At 38.5% G+C, this 21,339-nt stretch overlaps 2 protein-coding genes across 7 annotated transcripts in view; one reads left to right on the forward strand and one right to left on the reverse strand.

Annotated features, from left to right (window-relative positions):
* LOC146562381 (multiple C2 and transmembrane domain-containing protein 1-like) overlaps positions 1–21,339 on the forward strand; it is a 148,125-nt gene that overhangs the window by 59,088 nt on the left and 67,698 nt on the right. For all 6 annotated transcript variants that reach the window (XM_085294086.1, XM_085294088.1, XM_085294087.1 and 3 more), the window contains exon 3: positions 20,857–20,999. In XM_085294086.1, the coding sequence (XP_085150212.1) occupies positions 20,857–20,999 (143 nt within the window). The remainder of the gene's footprint in view (positions 1–20,856; positions 21,000–21,339) is intronic.
* On the reverse strand, positions 4,081–7,571 carry LOC146562383 (uncharacterized). The gene is made up of 9 exons (XM_085294081.1): positions 7,470–7,571; positions 7,090–7,396; positions 6,932–7,023; positions 6,631–6,683; positions 5,382–5,421; positions 5,208–5,275; positions 4,988–5,074; positions 4,594–4,907; positions 4,081–4,363 (listed from the first exon to the last, which is right to left on the reverse strand). The coding sequence occupies exons 1-9, from the start codon at positions 7,557–7,559 to the stop codon at positions 4,152–4,154; spliced, it is 1,263 nt and encodes a 420-aa protein (XP_085150207.1). The 5' UTR covers positions 7,560–7,571; the 3' UTR covers positions 4,081–4,151.

Genomic DNA, 21,339 nt, shown 5'->3' on the forward strand with positions numbered 1-21,339 from the left:
GTTTTGTGGCGTTAGCTTCAGCCTCTTCACCCCTTTTTGTGCTTCCTGTGGACGGTCTCTGGAGCTTTTGCGGGACACATACCAGGCTGAAGGATCAGACACCCTACAGTACTGCATTAAATATTTCAACGAAGGTCACTCATATAGTGTTATCATGGACATGATGTTAAGTTTGCATGGTGTAAAGATAAGTTTAAGGAGTCTTAAAAGTAAACTTAATAATGCTGGACTTTACCGAAGAAAATATTTTCACTCCAGAACAACGATCATTAACGCAATCAGAGCGGAGCTTCAAGGACCTGGGCGATTGTTTGGGTATCGAACAATGTGGCAGGTACTTAAACAAAAGCATCATCTTAAAGTGAAGAGGGATGATGTGATGAAAATACTCCGGGAGCTTAATCCTCATGGATGCCAGATGAGAACACGCAGAAGATTCATTAGGAGAACCTATCATTCGCTGGGACCCAACTACATGTGGCATGCTGATGGTTATGACAAGCTCAAACCATTCGGTTTGGCCATTTCAGGGTGCATTGATGGATTTTCACGCAAGGTTTTGTGGCTAGAATGTGGACCAACCAATAATAATCCAGTGGTTATAGCTTACTATTACTTGTCATGTGTTGGGAGCCTTGGTGTTGTACCGATGAGACTGAGAACTGACTGTGGGACAGAAAACGGCATTATGGCTGCAGTTCAGTGCGCACTACGTCACCATCATGATGACCACTTCAGCGGAGAGTCCAGTCACATGTTTGGTTCATCAACGAATAACCAGCGAATTGAGTCCTGGTGGTCCATATATCGAAAAGGAAGGTAAATATAACATTTAATTTTGCCTGATATTTAAAGGCGTAACAAATTTGAATGTCGTGCAAAAGTTGATTTATTGTCAGTCTGCCCCAGGGCAGCTGTGGCTACAACTGTAGCTGCCTCCACCAGTGTGTGAATGTGAGAGTGAATGAACAGTGGAATTGTAAAGCGCTTTGAGGGCCTCGAAAAGCGCTATATAAATGCAATCCATTATTATTATTACTGTTGTTATTATTATTATTATTATTATTATTATTATTATTATTATTATTATTATTATTTCAGTAATTCAACTTAAAAAGTAAAACCGATATTAAATACTCATTGTATGCCAAACTATACATTTTTAGCCCATTTAGTAATTATGATGATTATGCTTTGGAACTTAAGAAAAACCCAACTTCAAAACCATAATATTGTGAAAAGGTTAAATATTTTAGACTTAAAGTGCCACTCTACTATGAGCTAATTAATTCAAATCATCTGCAAAGGGTTCCTGAGCCTCTAAATGGTCTTTCTAATTCAGGAGGACTCACAGGATGGACATGACTGCTGTCCTGACAGCTGTGGGAAAAAAAACATAATTGACACCCTCCATAAAGAACACCTTAAAAGAATTTGAATGTTCACAGAGACTATCAAAGCACATTAATAGAAAGTTTTGTCTAATGTAAGTGTGGATGAAAGGGGTGTAACATAGTGTAGTGGCTAAGACCTCAAGGCTGCTACTGAAGCATCCTGGTCTTCCATAACACCTCAACAGATCCACAGACTGATAGCATCCATACCACGCTGCATGGAGGCAGTAATTTATGCAAAAAGGACCCAAACAAATAGAACATACAAATTGTTAGAGACATTGAATTTGGGTTTTTCATAAGTTCTACGTCTTAATCATTAACATTGTAAGAAATACTTGAAATACCTCACTTTGTATGTAATGACTCAGTATCGCTAATTTCACATTTAATTAGAATTCCTAAAATAAATTAACTTTTGCACATTACGGAAATGTTTTAGAGTTTTGCCTGTATGCAATCCCTTTCGATAGAAAACATTTAAACTGACTGGAGTCTATATATGATTCAGTTAAAATGAACTGTAAAGTGCCATGCGATGACGTGTTGTGAAACGATGCCATGTAAACAAACTAAACTATCTCTAAACAATTTTTTTAGGGCTCAGTTTTGGTTGGAGCTGTTTGCGGATCTTCGAGATGCTGGACACTTCAATGGAAGTCACGAGCATCAGTGCCTTTTGAGATTTTGCTTCACTGTCATTGTTCAGAAGGATCTTGATGAATGTGTGAAGCTGTGGAACACTCATCGGATTCGTCCCTCAAGAACAGCTTCATGTCCAGGAGGTGTGCCAAATGAACTGTACTACCTACCCCACAGGTAACGGATAATAATGATCAAATAATTACTTTATGTGTAAACCTATATTAATGCAATTGTCTTCCATTGATCACAGATACGGCTCCAGAGACTGTGGATTCCTGATTCAACAATCTGAACTGGACGCTTTTCCTGAGTCTAGGCTGTCAGTAGTTGTATGTGGGGACTCAAACATACAGGAGTATCTGAATTTTGTAATGGAGCAAAATCATTTTCAAAAGCCCGTCTGCTGGGAGTCTGCCACTGAACTTTACATGAAGTTAATAGAAATTGCAAATTTCTAAAAAAAACAAAAACCTGGCTTTTTGTTGTTTTCACCAAAACCTATAGCATATGCTGCTTTTTTGAACTAGGCTACATGAGTTGGCTGAAGACGCCAAAAGTTTAAGTTTGTGTTTGTAAAAGCATATTCTTACTGAATGTCTTGATAATTCTGGTCCTTGTTTAGCTGATGGAAGTTGAGATACAGTCCTGAACATTTATATAAATAATAAATCAAATCAAAATCACATCTTGCACTGTATTGTGTGTTTATTACAACTTTTAAGAGTAGAACACAGTACACCTTTAAATGCCTTTACTTTTAGTAGCACTGTCAAAACTTTGAACAAATCAAGTCTAGCGATTGCATTTTAAATCTCCTTTGAACAGATGTACCTACATTTTAGAATAAAAAAAACATGCTCAAATACATAACAGATTTCTGGATAAGTCCCGTAGCAAAAAACCTACAGAATTTACAATGTAATGCCAAGAAGAAGCAGCTGTAAGTAACTGGGTTATCTAATAAAACTACAATAAACCTGGTAAACTATAATGGATTTGTGCTGTACCGCCAGTATGTCCCACCTTCTCCTATTCATAACATATTTAAAAAAAAATTTGACTTAAAAACTTGAGGAATAAATCAACAGCAGGTTTGAACTACAAGGCCAGACATTCTAGAAACATCCAAATCCTGGGGAGTTTTGAATTCCAAAATCCATGTTGGATTTAAACAAGGAATATGAAGTTATCATTGGTAGTTTCAATAAGTTTAAGCATGTATTTGCCATCGGGAATAAAGAGTCATCCAGGAACTGTAGGCTTGGTAGTGGATCTAATCCAGAAGGTGGCAGTGATGTTAGCCCAGTTGCAAACATCAGAACATCGCCCAACGACACAGCAGTTTGTGATTCTGCAAAAAATTAAAAAAAAAATTAAAAAATTATATATGTATATGTGAATTCAACACATTGTCTTGTAATGAGTACTAAAAGAAATACTGGTATAAACCTTCACAGTCCAGCAGATAGTCTGACCAGTAGCCCACAGTTTGACTTTCCAGACGTCTCCTGTTACTTCCAGATGGGCTGAAGTCAGGTTTGAAAAGTCTCTCAAGTTCAAGGGCTGTGAGTTTCTTTTCCATGTGACACAGGACCGGGGAAAGCAAAGTAGGGTGTTGCTGGAGTGCACTCAGGAAATTAAGTGCTGAAAGACCCTCTTTAAATCTAAAGAATGAGGAGAACTTTGTGTCATTTACCAGTTCATAGTACATGCACAAACTATGGACAAACTGTGAACTTTGGAAACCTTGGAGAATGTAAAATATTTCAGTCGGAAATTATGAACAACACTGTCATAACAATAATTCACCTGTCTCACCTGTCAATTACAGATGAGTTTCGAGCAATTATATACCACCGGAGATAGTCAGACACAATGTCTTTCTTTTCCTCAACTGTGGAAACATGCCTTAGACAACCAGCCACCTGTAGCATAGTACTGTGTTTTATGACACAGTCACGCAGGACATCCACTGAACCAGCACTGTCGATCTGAAAAACCCATAAAAATGGACATACACAATGTAAGCTTACGTGTCTGATTTTCATTCCTGTTTTTTCCCTACACAAAGAAAGAATTTTTTAATGTCATACAGATGAAGAAGCTGTAGTTCTATCCTGCATTCAAATCCTGCGCTGTCCTCACCTCTTGTAAAGCTTTCCCTATGTCGTCATCTGTGACTGAGGCAACTGTTGCTTTTACTGAAGTCTGGCCTGCAAGATAATGTACCAGCTCTTCTGACAGGAAATGGGGCCCTGGACCACCATGCACAACTGACACGGCTATCATCTTTCCTGCTAGGTAGTATTCATCCTCCCTTACAGCTGTGAATGAATACAGTAAATGATAAACTCTCTCACACACACACCTCTCTCTACCGATCGATCAGATCCGATCGATGTCAGATAGATCGATCAGGTAGACAGACTAATGCTGTTTTGAAATAATCCAAGAAATTATTATGAGTTGCTTCTGATAATAATTAAAAACAAATTGATTTAAAAGTCCAAAAAGTCTTTAAATTAAGTTTATCAAACATCTGATCATTGCATACCCTTTGCATTGTAGACGAGGAATCGACGTCCTTCGGGTCCATCAAAAATGGGACGATCTTTCATGTGTTTCATTAGCAGACTCAAAAACTCTCGTTTTGGGCCACCTGCATCAAGTCCTTCTTCTAGAATGCCAGAATCATCAGTAAATTTAACCAGCATGTCATTGGTTTCAGAGTATGACAACCGCCTGAAACCCCTGACTGCTCCATCCCAGACATTTGCTCTTGAGATGTTGAATCTGCTGACACTTCCATGATGAATAGCACTGGATAAGTTTGCAATGATGTCAGGTAGATTAATGTTAACGTCTTCCCTGTAATCACAAAAATGAAAGACCGAATGCAAGACTATACAATTTAGCATTGTTATTTGAAGTAGTATTTGATATTTTACAGTGCTCTGTCATCAATCGGTGAAGCAACTTCAACCAGCTCTTCATCCTCGTCCTCAATGCAGGGGGCACACAGGTCTGCATATTTACTGTTGAGAAATTATAATTCCAACATTAGAATAACTTCTATTCACCCTTTAATTATCTTTACCCATTTCACAAACCCAAACGTGTACTGTAGTTACAGATTTAAAATTACATATAAGACACAATTTTATTTACCTATAGGGACTCATGACTGGATTCGTTTCGTTTTGGTGATCAAGATCCTCTGTATCAGATATTACAATCTGGAAAAAAAAGAACAAAAATTGCATACTGTATATAAACATACATAGCTTTGTACTATTTCAGCAATAGCAAAAAACGTCATGCTGACATAAATTGCCCAAATACCTGACATGGCTGTATGATAGATGAAGGTCCTGGAGCATGTCTGAAACAGAATAAGAGTATTGGAATTAAAATGTCCAGATAAGAAGTTCATACAGTTCAATATTATTTATGATACCAACATTATAAAAAGGCTATGAAACCAATAAATATTTATATTAGGGCGGGGCAATAAAATAACAATATGTATTGCAGTATACTTTTCTCTCAAAGGAAATATGAGACTATTGCAATAGAGCTATCCATCCATCCATTTTATATGCTGCTTATTCCTCTAATCACTCTTTTTTTTCATTGACATAAGAATAGTCAATCCTTATCAAGTAGCGCAGCAACCAATCGCTCTGGGAACAGCATCATGTCCAGTTAGGGTGACTTGTTACCTGCAGCACAGTGAAGTAGCAGCGCCACCCGTGGAGATGTTTGGGCACCATTTACATCTAAACCAACCATTAAAATAAATATACAAGGAGAGATTAGGTGAATTTGCTTTTATTTCTTAGCTTATTCATTTGATATTGACAAAGACTTTGTCAATTTTATGTCTGTTCTCCTGTAAAACTTACTGTAAACTAAGATTTATGTTTAGAATCATTCTTTTTTGTTTTTAAATGTAATTGACCAAGCAATTGAGTGATCTGGTGTTTGTTGTCTTTTGAAACTGGAAATCTTTATCCCTGACTTTTGATTTAGTTTTTAACATGTACCTTTTTTTAGTTATCTGAAACGGATGTAATATGTTAATACATCCGTCTGTCTGAACTTATGACAGGAAATAAATATTTAAATCAAAACAAGCTTCTGAGGATTTCACATCTTACTTATGTGAAATTTTAAGTTCACCTTGTAATCGGAAGGTTGCCGGTTCGAGCCCCGGATCGGACAGTCTTGGTCGTTGTGCCCTTGGGCTAGACACTTCACCCATTGCCTACTGGTGGCGCCAGTGTTCGGCAGCCTCGCCTCTGTCAGTGCGCCCCACGGTGGCTGTGGCTACAATGTAGCTGCCATCACCAGTGTGTGAATGTGTGTGTGAATGGGTGGATGACTGGATGTGTAAAGCGCTTTGTCCTTAGGGACTAATAAAGCGCTTTACAAATACAGGCCATTTACCATTTACCATGAGCAACGGCACATTTAATATGTACAAATCTAGCGGTTTATATCGTGATCAATATTCCCTGAAATAAAACAAAGACATATATTGTATTGCCCAACTCTAATATATAGCAGAACAAGCTCTTAAATAACTTACTCCTTCTCTGCATGTTTACCATTAGGGGTACTCTGGTCTTGTGGTTTGAAAACCTAAGATGAAAAACATGCACTTTTCAAAGCTTTCACCAACTTCGTATCGCATTTAGATAGTTCATCAATACTTAAAAAAAATACTTTTTTAAAGAACATATAATCACACAATGAAAATAATAGACCCATGGATGTTACAGAATTATGATCATTATAGAGAAAAAAAATAGAGCACTCAGCGGACATGCACCTCTGCCAGGGCCACTCACAGGCCTCTGGCATGGTGGAGAGGGAAAAAAAGTACACACCAATGTGTCTGCCTGGTTGAACTCAGCTGTGCTTCTTGATGTAATCACAATCTCAGGGTCCGAGTCTGAGGTACCATCCTCTGCAATCAGAGCTGAGAAAGTAGACACATTATTAGTTGTTGTATATGTAAACACATCAAAATATAAAATTAACAAACCTCGTTTGAAGTGGCTCTCTGGGCAAATGAATAGAGAAATCCTGTTGTAGTTCTTTCCTATTTCCTCTTTGTAGTCTGCCAATCGGAATGGCCTTTCTGTCCCAGGCACATCTATCACCTCTGTGCAGTCAGGATACAAAAGGACATATGGTCCCTCCACCAAGTCCTTGTTGAATGTTCTCATTTTTTCTACAGCCTGCTTCAGGAGGTCAGGGGCTGTAATTTCGGGGGTAATAAATAAGGGCAGTGTTTTCCCTCTTAGCGGTTTTAAGTCAGTTTGTTGTGACACCATAAATCCGATATTGATCTACAAACAAATAATAAAAGCCAGATCACTTTAAGAATAATCCTCGTTTATAAAGTTACCTGTGATGGCTTACTTTGACAGGTTTACTCTGTTGCTTGAGTTTTAATTTTGCTCCACAGCTGAAGGCCTGACGCTCTTTGGATTTTGATTTTTTGTACTCCATGAACTGCTTGTATGACGGACATGTTTGTTCTGGTTGAATGAAAAACGTTTGACATCAAAACGGGGTTAGCACTCTCCATTACTAAACGTAGACGAGAATACAGTATAAGGAAACAGAAACAGAAACCGGAGCCAAAATGGTAAATAAACGTGCTATTTAACTGAAATAGCATAGACTGTCTGAAGAGAACAAAAAGTGAGTAATATATCAAAATTACTTTGTTCAGAATTTTCTGTTTGTTTTGATGTCCCCGGGGAGTTTGATCCTTCAGCCTGGTCTGTGTCCCGCAAAAGCTCCAGAGACCGTCCACAGGAAGCACAAAAAGGGGTGAAGAGGCTGAAGCTAACGCCACAAAACGGGCAAAACATTTTCCGGTTCTCTATGTAGTGCAGCAAGCACCGTCAGGGTGATAAGGAAGCGCTGTGAGGTGTGAGTTTCTCAACGTTTGTTGACATCCCGAATCACTTTTCTGAGCTACAAATATGGAGTAAGCCTAATCGTTGTGCCACTTCCGGTATTTCAGACAATCCCTTTCCGTCAAGGATTTTTAATTTGTTGCGGTTTTTTAATTTGTTGCGGTTTTTTAATTTGTTGTGGATTTTTGATTTGTTGCGGTTTTTTAATTTGTTGTGGATTTTTAATTTGTTGCGGTTTTTTAATTTGTTGTGGATTTTTAATTTGTTGCGGTTTTTTAATTTGTTGTGGATTTTTAATTTGTTGCGGTTTTTTAATTTGTTGTGGATTTTTGATTTGTTGCGGTTTTTTAATTTGTTGTGGATTTTTAATTTGTTGTGGATTTTTAATTTGTTGCGGTTTTTTAATTTGTTGCTGTTTTTTAATTTGTTGCGGTTTTTTAATTTGTTGTGGATTTTTAATTTGTTGCGGTTTTTTAATTTGTTGCTGTTTTTTAATTTTTTGCGCTTTGCACTTCCCAGCCACCGTAGTACATGCAGTGCTGCCATCTTCTATTTCAGTCTGTTATTACACTCTTAAATACTACTACTTATTCCTGCATCTTTTTGGGATCTTACAAAGCTTCAAACGATGCGTCGACTATTAAATTAGTCGTTGAGGATTTTAATAGTCGACGTAATCGTGATTAGTCGACTAATCGTGGCAGCCCTATTCTCTATTGTCGTTGTCATGATGCCATGCTCATTCACCTCAACTGTATCGGTCCGAAACTCATACTCTTACGCTATCTTGCACTTAATATGCAGCCGTATGTTATGAAACCTAATTTTGGGTACATTTTGAAGTTATTATTTACATCTATGTGTTTCCTTCTAGAAAAATACTTGTCTCTTGTTTAGAAGTATTACTTTCAACACCAGCTCTCTGTTTGTAGAAATGTTTAACATAATCCAGGATTTCTTCCTGCTGATTGATTTATAGATGAGTTTAGCTTAGCTCAGAGGGTTAATAATTTACTATTTCATGCAACTACAGTGTAACTGAATATGCAAATGTTGTTTGTCCTTGTGTTTTTCTACATTTGGGAGGAGAGGAGCACAGGTGCTGCAAATATTTAATGCATCCTGTATTATTGCAAACTTGACTATTAAGTACACTTCTACTGCAGGAACAGACAAACAGCTGAGCACAAGCAGGCCTAAACACTATTACAGGGTGATTAACAGTGTTGTGGCTCTCTCTTTGTAGATAGCTGCAGATGAATTCATCTTGAGGCAGTATGCACTGTGATTGTGGCTTAGGTATTTGTGTGAAGGTTTGCAATGATTAGTTTTCAGTTTGCAAAGTACAATGACAGTGACAGAGCTTGACACCACTAGCAACATGCTGTGTTTTGTTTTATTTTAAGTGTCCTTAATTACTTTCTCACCTCCCATGCTATTCTCCTACAAGCCGTGCACGCTCTTCTCTTTGTCTTTCTCTGCTAGTTCAGCTCAGCTGTATGAGTCGGATGCTCATGCTGCTATCTAACCTGTCACTTTGGGCTTTAGTATTAGTGAAGCTTAATATTGGGTAAATTTCAGGCCATGGAAGTAAGCTTAAAGCTTACATCAGAAGAGGCGCAGAGCGTGTGATTGTGTGCAGTTGCAATGAAGCAGGTTCTCAACCAATATTTCACTATCTCGAGATGAAGTACCTTATGTGGAGTCTCACCCAGTACAGCCTCTTTACCAGATTGCATTCTGCCTAATGGGAATCCCCAGAGCTGCAACCATCAGTCAGTCCTGACATTACACATAGACCAGGATACACACACAGTCATATTTGCAGCCACACACAGCTTCTACAACCTAAACGTGAACCCGTTCTGGGCGTGCAGCTCGAGCATGACTGAGGGCTTTATGGGAAATTTTACTGCATTTTTCTCTCCTCCTGTCTCAGATCTCATGACACACATCAGTGAGCCTCCTCCAGTGTGGTTCTTAATAACAGAGGTTTTGACAGGTAACCTATTGGCTAATAAATCTTCTCACACTGTATTAGTGAGGTTAATAAAGCTGGGCCTTTCAAGGTTAGAACTTTGTACGGTCTCGTTTTCTGAGATTAATCACACTGAATTCCTAAATGCTACAAATTAGATGTTAGATTGACTTATTTCCAAAGGTAGTTTTTATATATATATTTATTATAGTGTCAAAATTATTGCATTAATATGTATTGTAGTCACATACACTGTGATTTTGGCTTATGTTTACCTAATTTTGTTGTATTTGATAATTAAAAAATACTATTAGTCTCATTGACTGAATAACAGAGCAGGTGTTTTATTATGACATAATGCATTATTGATGGACTTCTAATGCTGTCAGCAGGTGTTTTGTCATTTATATTCATTCTGCTTTACTCACTGAAAATGTTAGCGCAAAGGGCCAGGATCTACAAACCTGACATCAGATTGTTGGTAAATTTTTGCTCAGTGTATTTGCATACCTTTATTTTGGGAAAATAGTTGGCAGGTTTATTGTTGTATGTTTTTGGATTTTGTACTACACTAGTGTATAATCTGTAATATAACACATAGTTTGTATTGCCAGTGCATGGACTTTGGACTCCTTGTGGGTATTTGTGCCAAGCGTAGCATGAAGGAGAGGGGGGTTTCCTGATGTTGGGAGGAGTTCTTGCTTTTAAGCAGTTTGAGCTTCAGCCGTATGAGCTTAAAACAGAAATTGGCCTCTTTTTTTGGCAGCTTGTCCATCGATGTCAAGACAACGACCAAAACTTTTCTTTATGTGATCTCTCATTTATGCCTCCATTTCTTTCACGTGGGCTGATGCGAGCCACTTTACTCTGGTTTCACTCAGTGCTCTCTATGCCGTCTTCAGCTTGTTCATAATGCTGCCATAAGGCTCCTCACAGGCACCCAAAAAACAAGATCATATTACACCTATTTCAGCTTCTCGCCATTGCTTGGTTGTGAGGTTTAGAATTGATTTATATTTGTCTGTAAAGACCTTCATAGTTTGGCTCCTTATATCACTGACCTTTTGCACTCCTACACCATTTTTAGGTGCCTCAGCTCAGCTCATTAGATTTTTCTGGCTGTCCCACACTTTAGATTCACACTTAGAGGAAATCATGTGTTCTCCATGCGTGCCCCCAAACTATGGAACAGCATTCCCACACACTCTAAGGTGCTCCCTCCTTTCTCTTTTATTCACATTCATTGGCTTTTGAGTCTCTCTGATGTGTTCAGTGTGTTTCTGTGTTTTTGTCTGCCACATTTGTATTTGTTTAGCACCTATCAGCAAATCCAGCCCTCTCGGAACTTTCCTTTCTTTAAAAATCGATTCCCTTGTTTACCTTTGTATCAATTCGGCCTGCTGTGCAGCCGACTCAACTTTTGTGAAGTTAAAAGGAAATAAAAACAAGATTATACTGCTGAACTCGTTAAAGGCCCATTTATTTCCACCTCCACCCTTCAGCCACCCCTCACAGCGAAATTAAAACTCTTCTTATTAAGTGTTATACGTATTTTTAGAGCATACTATTACACTCTCCTATGCTGACATGTGATTAACTGCTCATATATTATCATTTAATAATTCAGACCCGTTTGTCTGCCCTGTACTGACACATAAAGCTATTGATCATGAATGTATAATGAGCATCTAGTAATTGATGATGAAAATGAGGAAGAAGAATAACGAATTATTCTGCACAGCAGCGTAAATCAATGTGACAGACACCATTGTTGTATTATTACACCTTATTACACCTTATTACACCTTTCACCCTGGAGTCAGAAACAAGCACCTTTCATTAAGTCATTAGAGAGCCTTCATTAAGATAGTGTCATGTGGAGCGGACTATACCAGTACTGGAATTGCGTGGTCTGTGCCTTTTGTGGATTGTTTAGGAAGTAAGAAAGAAAGATATGTACATGTCACCTGGTTTATATTGAACTATCAAGGGCAGGTCAAGCGATATATCAGTTTTATATCAGATATATCAGTGTTATAGTAGGCATGACATCACCATCTTTGGTTTCCAACGTTAGTTTAAAACTGTTCCATTTTTTGCCCCTGCGTGAATAATAAACTAGAGGCGTGTTTGTCCTTAAATGTGTGGCTGTGTCTAACAGAAACACACATCAGCATGGAAATGAGGTAGTCACAAAAAAGCAAGAAGGGAATATTGTAGTGGGGTTTGAATGACTGCTTCACTGTGAGTGCATGAATGCCACAATCACAAACTTCATTTCCTTTGATGAGTTTTCTCCTAAGACATTAGTGATTGTTAAGGGGTTTGATTGGAGCATTGTTTGGGATACTTGCATCCACTTGAATTGATTTTTAAATGGAAGCATTAGACTTTGATGAACCTTGTCTATATTTTCACTCTGTCCCTGTAATGACTGTGTGGCAGCCTCATTTAACTGGAGCTGGAACTCATAGTTTTTGAAAGTGTCTCAAATTCACAACGAGTACTGCAAAGTCAAATGCAAATGATGAGAAACAAGCTTTTTTCACAAGGTCGGCAGTGTTCCCGTTCATCATTTTGGAAAATTATACGTACAAGTTATTGTCTATAATATTTTCTCATAATACCAGAAACAATGAGCTGAAAAAACAGTGAGATGCTGTACGCTTCATGATTTTTGTCACATTGAGACTGCAGATCCTGTTTGCATTGTCCCAGGAGGAAAAGCTGGGCTTTTCCACATGATGACTTGAGAGGCTGCGTGAGGGATGGGAATAGGATTTTTGATAATGTGAGTGTATGTCAAAGCTGTGCATTAATACCAAAAGCAAGAAATCAACTTGAAACTATTTTGGGGAGTTTTAGTGAAGACATTTATTCAAGAGAGACAGAAGGGAGTGAAATAGAGAAGAAAAACACAGGAATGTTGCGGGAATGTTGTGCGATCTATGAAGGGGTAATAGACAGAGAGGAAACCGAAGAGGTCATAATGAGAGTGGTTGTCAACATTATACCAAATGTGGAAAATAGCTGCATCAACTGAGCTGCTGTTTTTCGATCACTCTGTCTCCTCAAACCTGTGTGCTGCATCGTCTCCACTGTGTCAAAATAGTAATCCTTCAGATTTCTTTGAATTATTTGGGAAATCAACAAAGTTGCAGGGATGAAAATCTGGTTAATGGCGCAGGTGGTGGTGAGTGAAGATTTAGTTGATGTGGCTCTCTGTGGTGTTTCTGGCACGCATCACATTTCAGGCCATTTGAGCTCATTGACCTCTCTCAGAACCTTCAGTTTACTTTACAATAGAGCCATACGCTGACAAATTCAACAGCTTTAATGGTGGAAAAAGAAAGGCCCTAAACTAGGGCTGAACGATTATGGAAAATAATCTAATTGCGATTTTTTGCCCCAATATTGCGATTGCGATGCGATATGCGATTATTTTTTAAGGTCTTTGTCTTCTGTATTATTAAACAAAGACAAGCAATACATCATATAGTATGGCCAATACTATATTACATTAATTTTAAACTGTTCTTTCCTGGAAGACAGACCTCTGTTATGATGACATGAGGTGATGCATGAATTGATGACTGACATTTTTATTTAACTTCTTCAATCACAACAGTATATTTGAACATACACAATAGTTTATTTTTAGCTTACAAACATCTGAGCATAAAGTGCTGACAAGGAACCCTGGTGTAAACATTAAAATGAAAGTCAGTACAATGTGCAGATTGCAGAAATATACATAAAAAAATCAGTGGCTTTACCACACTCAGTTTTTCGACATCTGTGAACTACTAGACAGTCATTCAATTAAAAAATAATATTAAATAAATAAAACTAATAAATAAAAAATACACACATCTTACTGATCTCTGCAGTCAGTAACATTACACATAAAGTGCAAACATAATAGCAATTGTATAAACACACACACAAACACGCCTTTAAAATTTAAAGGCGTGAAATTGGACGGTCTAGTTCTGATTAGCGTCACCGCTGTCTCGGTGGAGTTTAATAAACTCGGCCGTCTGCTTCTTGCTATCTAAAATATAACCAGACACTGGTGTAAATTCTCGACTGTCTCATACTTCTGTTTAATAAGTTTTCTGTTTGACGTTTAGTCAGCTGTGTGAAAACCAAGGAGGAACCCACCCGGGGGATTAATAAAGTTTTATTTTATCTAATCTAATAACTTTAATCTCAGCCAAACCGATTTACTCACGAACAAACAAAACACTGAAAAAAGCCCAACAATAACATTTTTAGGTTGTCTAAGTGACTTATATATTACGTTTAACCCGAGCAGCGAAACTCCGCGGTGATCTGAAAATGATGTGCCGGGAGTTGTGCCGCTCTCGGCCGCATTAGTAACCCTCGAGCTCCCGGCTAGCTGTCGAGCTGGTGGGTAGCAGACGCCTCTGAAAACGTCGAAGCACTTTTGCAAATATGGGATATCTTGATAAACCGAGCAGATATTTGATGTTTACACAACTACTTTCTCGCCTGAAAATATGTTAAAAGTTTATTTTGTGACCCAGAAAGATTAGTATGAGTAATTTTAAAACTTAGTAGCGGCCGCCATTGCTGGAAACTGGAGTTTGGCTGGGCCGCGCTATGAATTCTGGGATATGGTAGTAATTTGGACAGCCTTCGGCACGTCGCTGTGACGTAATCGGTCTACAAATGCGGCCTCAGGAGGATGCAGCCCATGAATTTGGACATGTCCAGAGTATAATCGCAGCCTTTGCGGTTAGAAAATTGCACTTGATCATGTCGCGATATTATCGCAAATGCGATATATCGTTCAGCCCTACCCTAAACTCCAACAAGCGTGGCGCTCCTCACCTGCAGTCGGGCTTTGAGCTGTGGGCTCTTCAACTGAAAACTGCTCAGACTGATACTTTGAACAGTGAGAAGCCACTCTTGATTTAATGTGCACTGTGAACATTCACGAGTACACAGTGGTGGAGTACACTTTAGTTTGTTTCAAGTACAGTCATAGATTTGCCCTCTAAACTTACTCTGCAGTTAATACAGCACTCCAGATAGTGAAATAAAGCATTAAAGGCCCATTTAGTAAAGGCTGACATTATTCTCTTAAGGTACGCTCTTGAACTTTAATTGAAGAGTGTGAGTAATACTAATAATGTTTTCTTGTTTTGGAGTGTTTGTTAATCCTTTTTCAAATGACCGTTTAAAGTGAAATTGAAGATTTTGTTGGAGTGGGTGTTTTTATTTATTTGTTTATTTATTTATTGGATAGTGGATAGCGTGCTCTTACTGCAGGCCCAGGTGTCCCACATGGCAGTTTGCCTTACTGGCAAAGTGACACAGAGAGCAGTGCTTTTATGGCCAGTGCTCATTAGTTGTTCTGAACAGATAAATGTCTGGTGGATTATGTTCTCAGCTGTCTTTCAAGAAGACAGAGAGCTGAGAGTGTATCATGGGCTTTTAGATGTGTTGATGTTCCACTCCCGGGGCAAATTTACCTGGTCTGTACTCCTCTGAGTCCTCTCTTAAATACATTTATTTCTACTCTCGGATACTGTTACACAGTTTTTGTGGTTGGTTTTAAAAGCATCATACAAAATTAATAGATTAACACTGCGAATGTGAAGCACGCATTAGCTGTTTGTGTTCTTGGTAATTTCTTGTCTCTCAGTCAGATCTCTTTGCTCACTTACCCACTGGTCTGTGGAGCCAAAGATTTGCTTTAGGAAGGAGGATTAGGAGGAAAACCAAATCTTTAATATCTCATTTCGGGGAAATCATGGATTTTCGATTACACCGGCGGCGCTCGAGAAAAGCCCTTGTTCCAAATACAGAGTTTAGTGCTTCCGACCTGTTCACTGAAATGAACTGAGACGCACAAACATAGCAACAGTGCTGACACAAGCATCATGTTAGTAGGTGAAGCTTCATGTGAGTCAGCCAATTTTATCATTACTGAATCTGGTCCCATAAGCCTCCTTTGCTGACTCTTCCACCCATTCAATTCAATGAATTAAACATCCAAACCAGTTCAGTTAAAATACGTTACATACATATAAGATGATTTCTTTTTATTTCATTGTTCAATCTTCACAGGTGTAGGCTATCTTAGGAGTATAACTATTAAAGCAAAAAGGCAAAACACACACTTCAGTAGCTGTTTTTTTTCTTTCTTTCTTTTTTAATGTCAAGCCAGTATCAACATTGCTCAGATAGCAAGATTTTCCTCGTTCCACTTGCCTAGTCAACCTGATTGTTTCCTGTCCAGGGAAGAGCTTTAAAAATCCCCTTGTGTAAAGCTGAAAGAGCAAATGTGACTCAGAAAGCTGGGTTTTGGATTTCCAGATGGTGTATTTAAAGACTTTAGAGTTTAAATTTGCTTGTGATCTTCTCAGTACCTCATATGTTTTGCTCAATATTTATTAGCATAAGTGCAACTTAATGGCAGAAAGACAGAGATTCGTAATCACTTTCCCATGGTAGCACTTCAGTACCCAGAGCACCCATTTTTGTGACCTTTGCATGTTTTTCCTTATACCCAGTGTCCCTCCTGTTCTGTAGCTTTCTGCTCATAAGGTGAACAAATGTCCTGGCAAACCAGTGTCCCAGTGTGCGGATGCAGACTGTGTGGAGTGAGGAGGTGGACCCAAGTGCAGATACTCGAAAACTAAACTCAAACTTAACAGAAGGCGAGCCATTTATTAAGGCTGGTAAAACATTACAAAACAAAAGTCAAAGGTGACACTAAACAATAACCTAAACTGGGAAGAACTAAGTCTAAACATAAACTCTGGAACGTGAACATAGAAATCTGGCATGGAAAACCGGAAACGTGAAGATTTGGCATGGATTCATAGATCTGGAAACATGGCATGACATAGCAGGATAGCAGACGATTGGACGAGGAATGAATGAAAACACACAGACTAAAGGCACACAGGAGGTGACCGGGGAAGTGGAAACACATGGGAAAACAGCTGATTAGAATGAGCATAATGACACTACAGGGTTAGTGAAAGTAAACACAGTGAACATGGGACACCAGACCTCTTCAAAATTAAACGGGAAATATAACGGGACGCAGACATGACAAGAGCTTGATAACATGGGACACGCATACTTGAAACAAGCAGACTCAACATGACAAACCGACAAGCGAGACTTAAACACAGGGGGAGATGACACAAATGGATCTAAGAAACACTGAACTAAATGGCAATCAAGGCAAAATAGAATGAAATATAACCTAATAAACTTGAACATAAACCATAAACATCAAAATATATAAAAACTCAAAAGGCTGGGTCAGCTGACCCAGGATCGTGACAACCAATCCATGACACCTCTTACAAAAACCTATAGCTTATTGATCTATCTACCCAACAGCCCACATTTGAGACATAAAACTCCTAATTTTTATGGGCTTTTCCCAAGTGTGCAGTCTTTTGAAAAATCAGATATGAATGTCATACATAATAGTCGGTTTCCAAGAAAGCATCTCTCTGCTCGCTCCTCTGTGCTGTACCCACTCTCACTCATATTTGGCCACCCACAGCAAAAGCCTTTTCTATTTCATACTTTTCAGCCTGCATGTGTTTATGGCCTCATAAAGCTGGCACTGTGGGATGCAGAAGGTCTGAATCAATGATGTGTGTCTGAGGAATATTGACCTGCTGGGATATAGAACGAGAGCGAGATAGAGAAAGAAAGTTGGAGCACTTTTAGAAAATAATGCCTTTAGCTGCACACTGTGGTTTGGGACAATTTCAGATAGTTCATAAATTATCAGCTCATATCAGTGATATAAGATGTTGCAGCGTTTTCTAGATTTTTTTCTTTTTGTTTCTCTGACGTGACTTGCTGTATATGGTTACCTCTCTTCTTCTTCTTATCCTGTCATTCGTGTCCTCCTGCCGCAGCTTCCTTGCAGTAACGTGTCAAGAGCAACGGTGTGTAAAAAGCTACATGTGTGTGTCTCTAGTGGCTCTGCAAGTGAGCTTGAGGGTGTGTGAGTCATTTTAAATGTGAAGAAATAGACACCTTTTCCAGTGTCTTTGCAAAGACACTGGCCTGATGAAAGCAAAGCCTCCTAGCACTGAAAAAACACACCACTTAATATGTTGCATATGTTAAACTATTGAGTATATTATAAAATTATACTGACGATAATCGTCAACATAATTACTCATGCTTCATTTTTATTATAGTGACAAAATAACCCAGTCGACAAGTCGTGTCATTACTGTTCTTTACTGCCTCTCATAAGCATCAGCAATGTCGTTATGTAGGAGTCAGATATTCGCTGGTATTGTCATGCTAATGATAGGGAAAGACTCTATCTTGAACTGATGAGACGTGCAAACACTGAGCAGAGAAGCTTTTATCCACTAGTTCCCGTGCTGTCAGTCAGCAGTTCAAGCTCTTTAAGAGAAAACAGAGCAAATTGTTGGATATAAAAGACATGCTCTGTGGCTGCTATTGATCTCTGTTGCTTGTCAATATTTAGCATATGTTAATGTACAACATATAGTCAACATTTTTCCTTTGACTTTGGAAAGTATCGTTAACGTGCAGTGCATCTGCACATCTCTGTTTGTAGATAAATCAGAATTGCTCGATATTACCATTCCCTCCCTTGGTGTTTTGGTCACAGTGGATGATAGCACAACAGTGATTCAAGTCACGTACTGTATAAACAGTCACATCAGGGTACTGTTTCATTGGAAGATATTACACATCATAATTATAGTTACCCAAGTCAAACAGATTTTGTTTAGATATAGTGCAATATCACTAAATTTGCCTCTAGGGTTTTTTCTTTTTAACAATCTGTATAGAGTACGTTACCCTTTACTCTCAGAACATCATGTTAGATAAGCACAGACTCCCCAGCAGACTCATTAACAGAGGGGAAATAAGAAAACCTTGGGTAGATATAGAAAATGCTTGAAAACAGATATGCAGTAAATGAAGACAAAAAAAAATGACGAGGAACTTTTAAATGACAACAGATGATAACTTTGCAACAATAAAATTGTTTTCGTCTTCAAAAACTGCTGGCATTGGGACACATTCAAAATGCACTGTAACTTTGTACATTTGTGGTAAGTTAGGCAGCTGACAAACTAAAGCCACAAGTTAAGAGTCTTGGAGTTATTTTAAACCTTCTTTTTTCAAATCCCACATAATTTAGATTTCATTACCAAGATGTGCTTCTTTTCACTGTCTCCAAAGTGCAATCCTTAATGACTCTCCATGATTCAGAAAAACTTGTTCATACATTTAGTTACAGTAAACCGGATTATTTCTGTTCTCTTGGCTGGATTTTCTAAGAAAAGAAAAACATTAGCAGGCTGTAGCTAATTTAGAGGTTCCAAGGTTCACTAACACAAGTAACCAAGAGGAAGTCACTATAGTTTCTGCACTGGCCTCCAGTATTGTACAGAATCCACTTTAAAAGGCTCTTGTATATAAAGCCTTACACTGTCTTGGACCATCGAACATTTCTGACAATCTGTCATGTTATGTTCCAGTTCACTCCCTGAGATCCTTCACTGCCAAACTGTTAGGCAGAGAGACAAAATAGTTGAGGATGCAGTTTGGTTTTCATTCCCCAAACTTTGAAACAGCCTCGATTCAGGAAGCACATTTTACCAACAGTTTTAGGAAACTCCTAATGACACACTTCCTTGCTCTTGCATTTAAACTTTGTTTTGACTTAACAGGAATAGAGTCAGCATTGGTGCTTTTCATTGTACCACTGTACTACTCACTGTCAGGTACAGCCACATTAAGAGTGGCTTTACAGAGTAGTTTTTCTTCCTTAAATACTTATTTGAACAGGATTGTGTGTGTGGGTGTGTGTGTGTATATATAAATATTTTTTTTAATTTGTTTTTTTTCCCAGTGTTGTTGTGTATGTGAAGCCCTTAAACTATAATTGACTAATTGACTGAAGGGGAAGGGTTTACTGTCCTGAACAATATAGATGCTTGTTGAGGAATCGTAGAATCAGTGCTTAAGTAGCTCACATACATGTGGATACATACGAGAAGTTTAACAGCCAGTCATGTATAAATGTGCACATAACCTCTCAGAGTGCAGCTTGTGTTTTAAGTAATGGGATACAGCTGTAAAATAACATTTTATTGATTTGATCTAAAATTATTTCTGTATGGGTTAAAATTAGATTTATTTGCTTCCATGTAATATAAGACAACATAAGATAAGATAAGATAAGATAAGATAAGATAACCTTTATTCCCACACGTGGGAAATTTGTTAGGTTGGTTCGTTGATCCCATTAAAGTTAATTGTTTTTGCATTCATTGTAAGCATCGGTGCCTGTTTGCAGTTTGTGCTCCACAGAATAACACCAATACGAACCAATGCCGTCACCTAGTGGTCATATAAAGCCAGCGTTCATATTTGTATCACATGACCGTAACTTTGAGTCACGTGGCCGATTCTCTCCGAGCCTGCTTCACAGTAGCATATCAAGCTTTTCATATGTTTGTATTTAAAATTGATCTGAGGGGGTTTGGCATAAATAATACAAAATAAAAATAGTCTAAAATAATAAATAAAATTAAAAAATACAGTTTTCATGTTAAGAAATTGTGCAGAGGCAGTATTTATTTATTTTTATTTTGACAAAATCCTGTAAGTCCTGATTACTCTATTATCAGTGGGCAGAAGCAAATATTTTTTCACAAAAGAGTTGCTGCTCTTCAGTAAATTCCACAAAGTGAAGAAGGTAATGCCAGTTTGACCATTAAAATAATGGGAAAATGAAAAATGCCTTTGTCCAATCAATATTTAAATCGACAGCCTATGTCAGAATTGTATTTTAATCACATATGACTGTGTGTTTTTATGTGTTTGCTTTTCTTCTTCTTAGGGACCAGTGATCCATACGTGAAGTTTAAGATTGCAGGGAAGGAAGTGTTTAGAAGCAAGACCATCCATAAGAACCTCAACCCAGTGTGGGATGAGAGAGTTAGCCTTCTGGTGGAAACCCTGAGGGACCCACTGTATGTAAAGGTACAGAAGATAAGTCCATCCATCCATTCGCTTCCCCTTTTCAGGGTCGCGGGGGGCGCTGGAGCCTATCCCAGCTGTCATAGGGCGAAAGGCAGGGTACACCCTGGACACTCTGTCGCAGGGCCAACACATAGGGACAGACAACCATTCACACTCACATTCACACCTAGTGGCAATTTGGATTTTCCAATTAACCTATCCCCACAAACTGCATGTCTTTGGACGGTGGGAGGAAGCCGGAGTACCCGGAGAGAACCCACGCAAACACGGGGAGAACATGCAAACTCCACACAGAAAGACCCCGGCCTGATGGTGGAATTGAACTCAGGACCTTCTTGCT

The sequence above is a fragment of the Mchenga conophoros genome, linkage group LG12 (assembly GCF_057382185.1).
Source record: "Mchenga conophoros isolate Kocher_MC1m ecotype Shallow Benthic linkage group LG12, M_conophoros_male_GT1.1, whole genome shotgun sequence".
NCBI lineage: Eukaryota > Metazoa > Chordata > Actinopteri > Cichliformes > Cichlidae > Mchenga > Mchenga conophoros.

Bases quoted from the DNA above. Each gene is read 5' to 3' on its own strand.
- LOC146562383 (XM_085294081.1), bottom strand. From the start codon at position 7,559: ATGGAGTACAAAAAATCAAAATCCAAAGAGCGTCAGGCCTTCAGCTGT. The intron at 5,422-6,630 runs GTAAGTTATTTA...ATTCTGTTTCAG, and splicing joins GGTAAACATGCAGAGAAGGA to ACATGCTCCAGGACCTTCAT. The intron at 5,276-5,381 runs GTATTTGGGCAA...TTTTTTTTCCAG, and splicing joins CTATCATACAGCCATGTCAG to ATTGTAATATCTGATACAGA.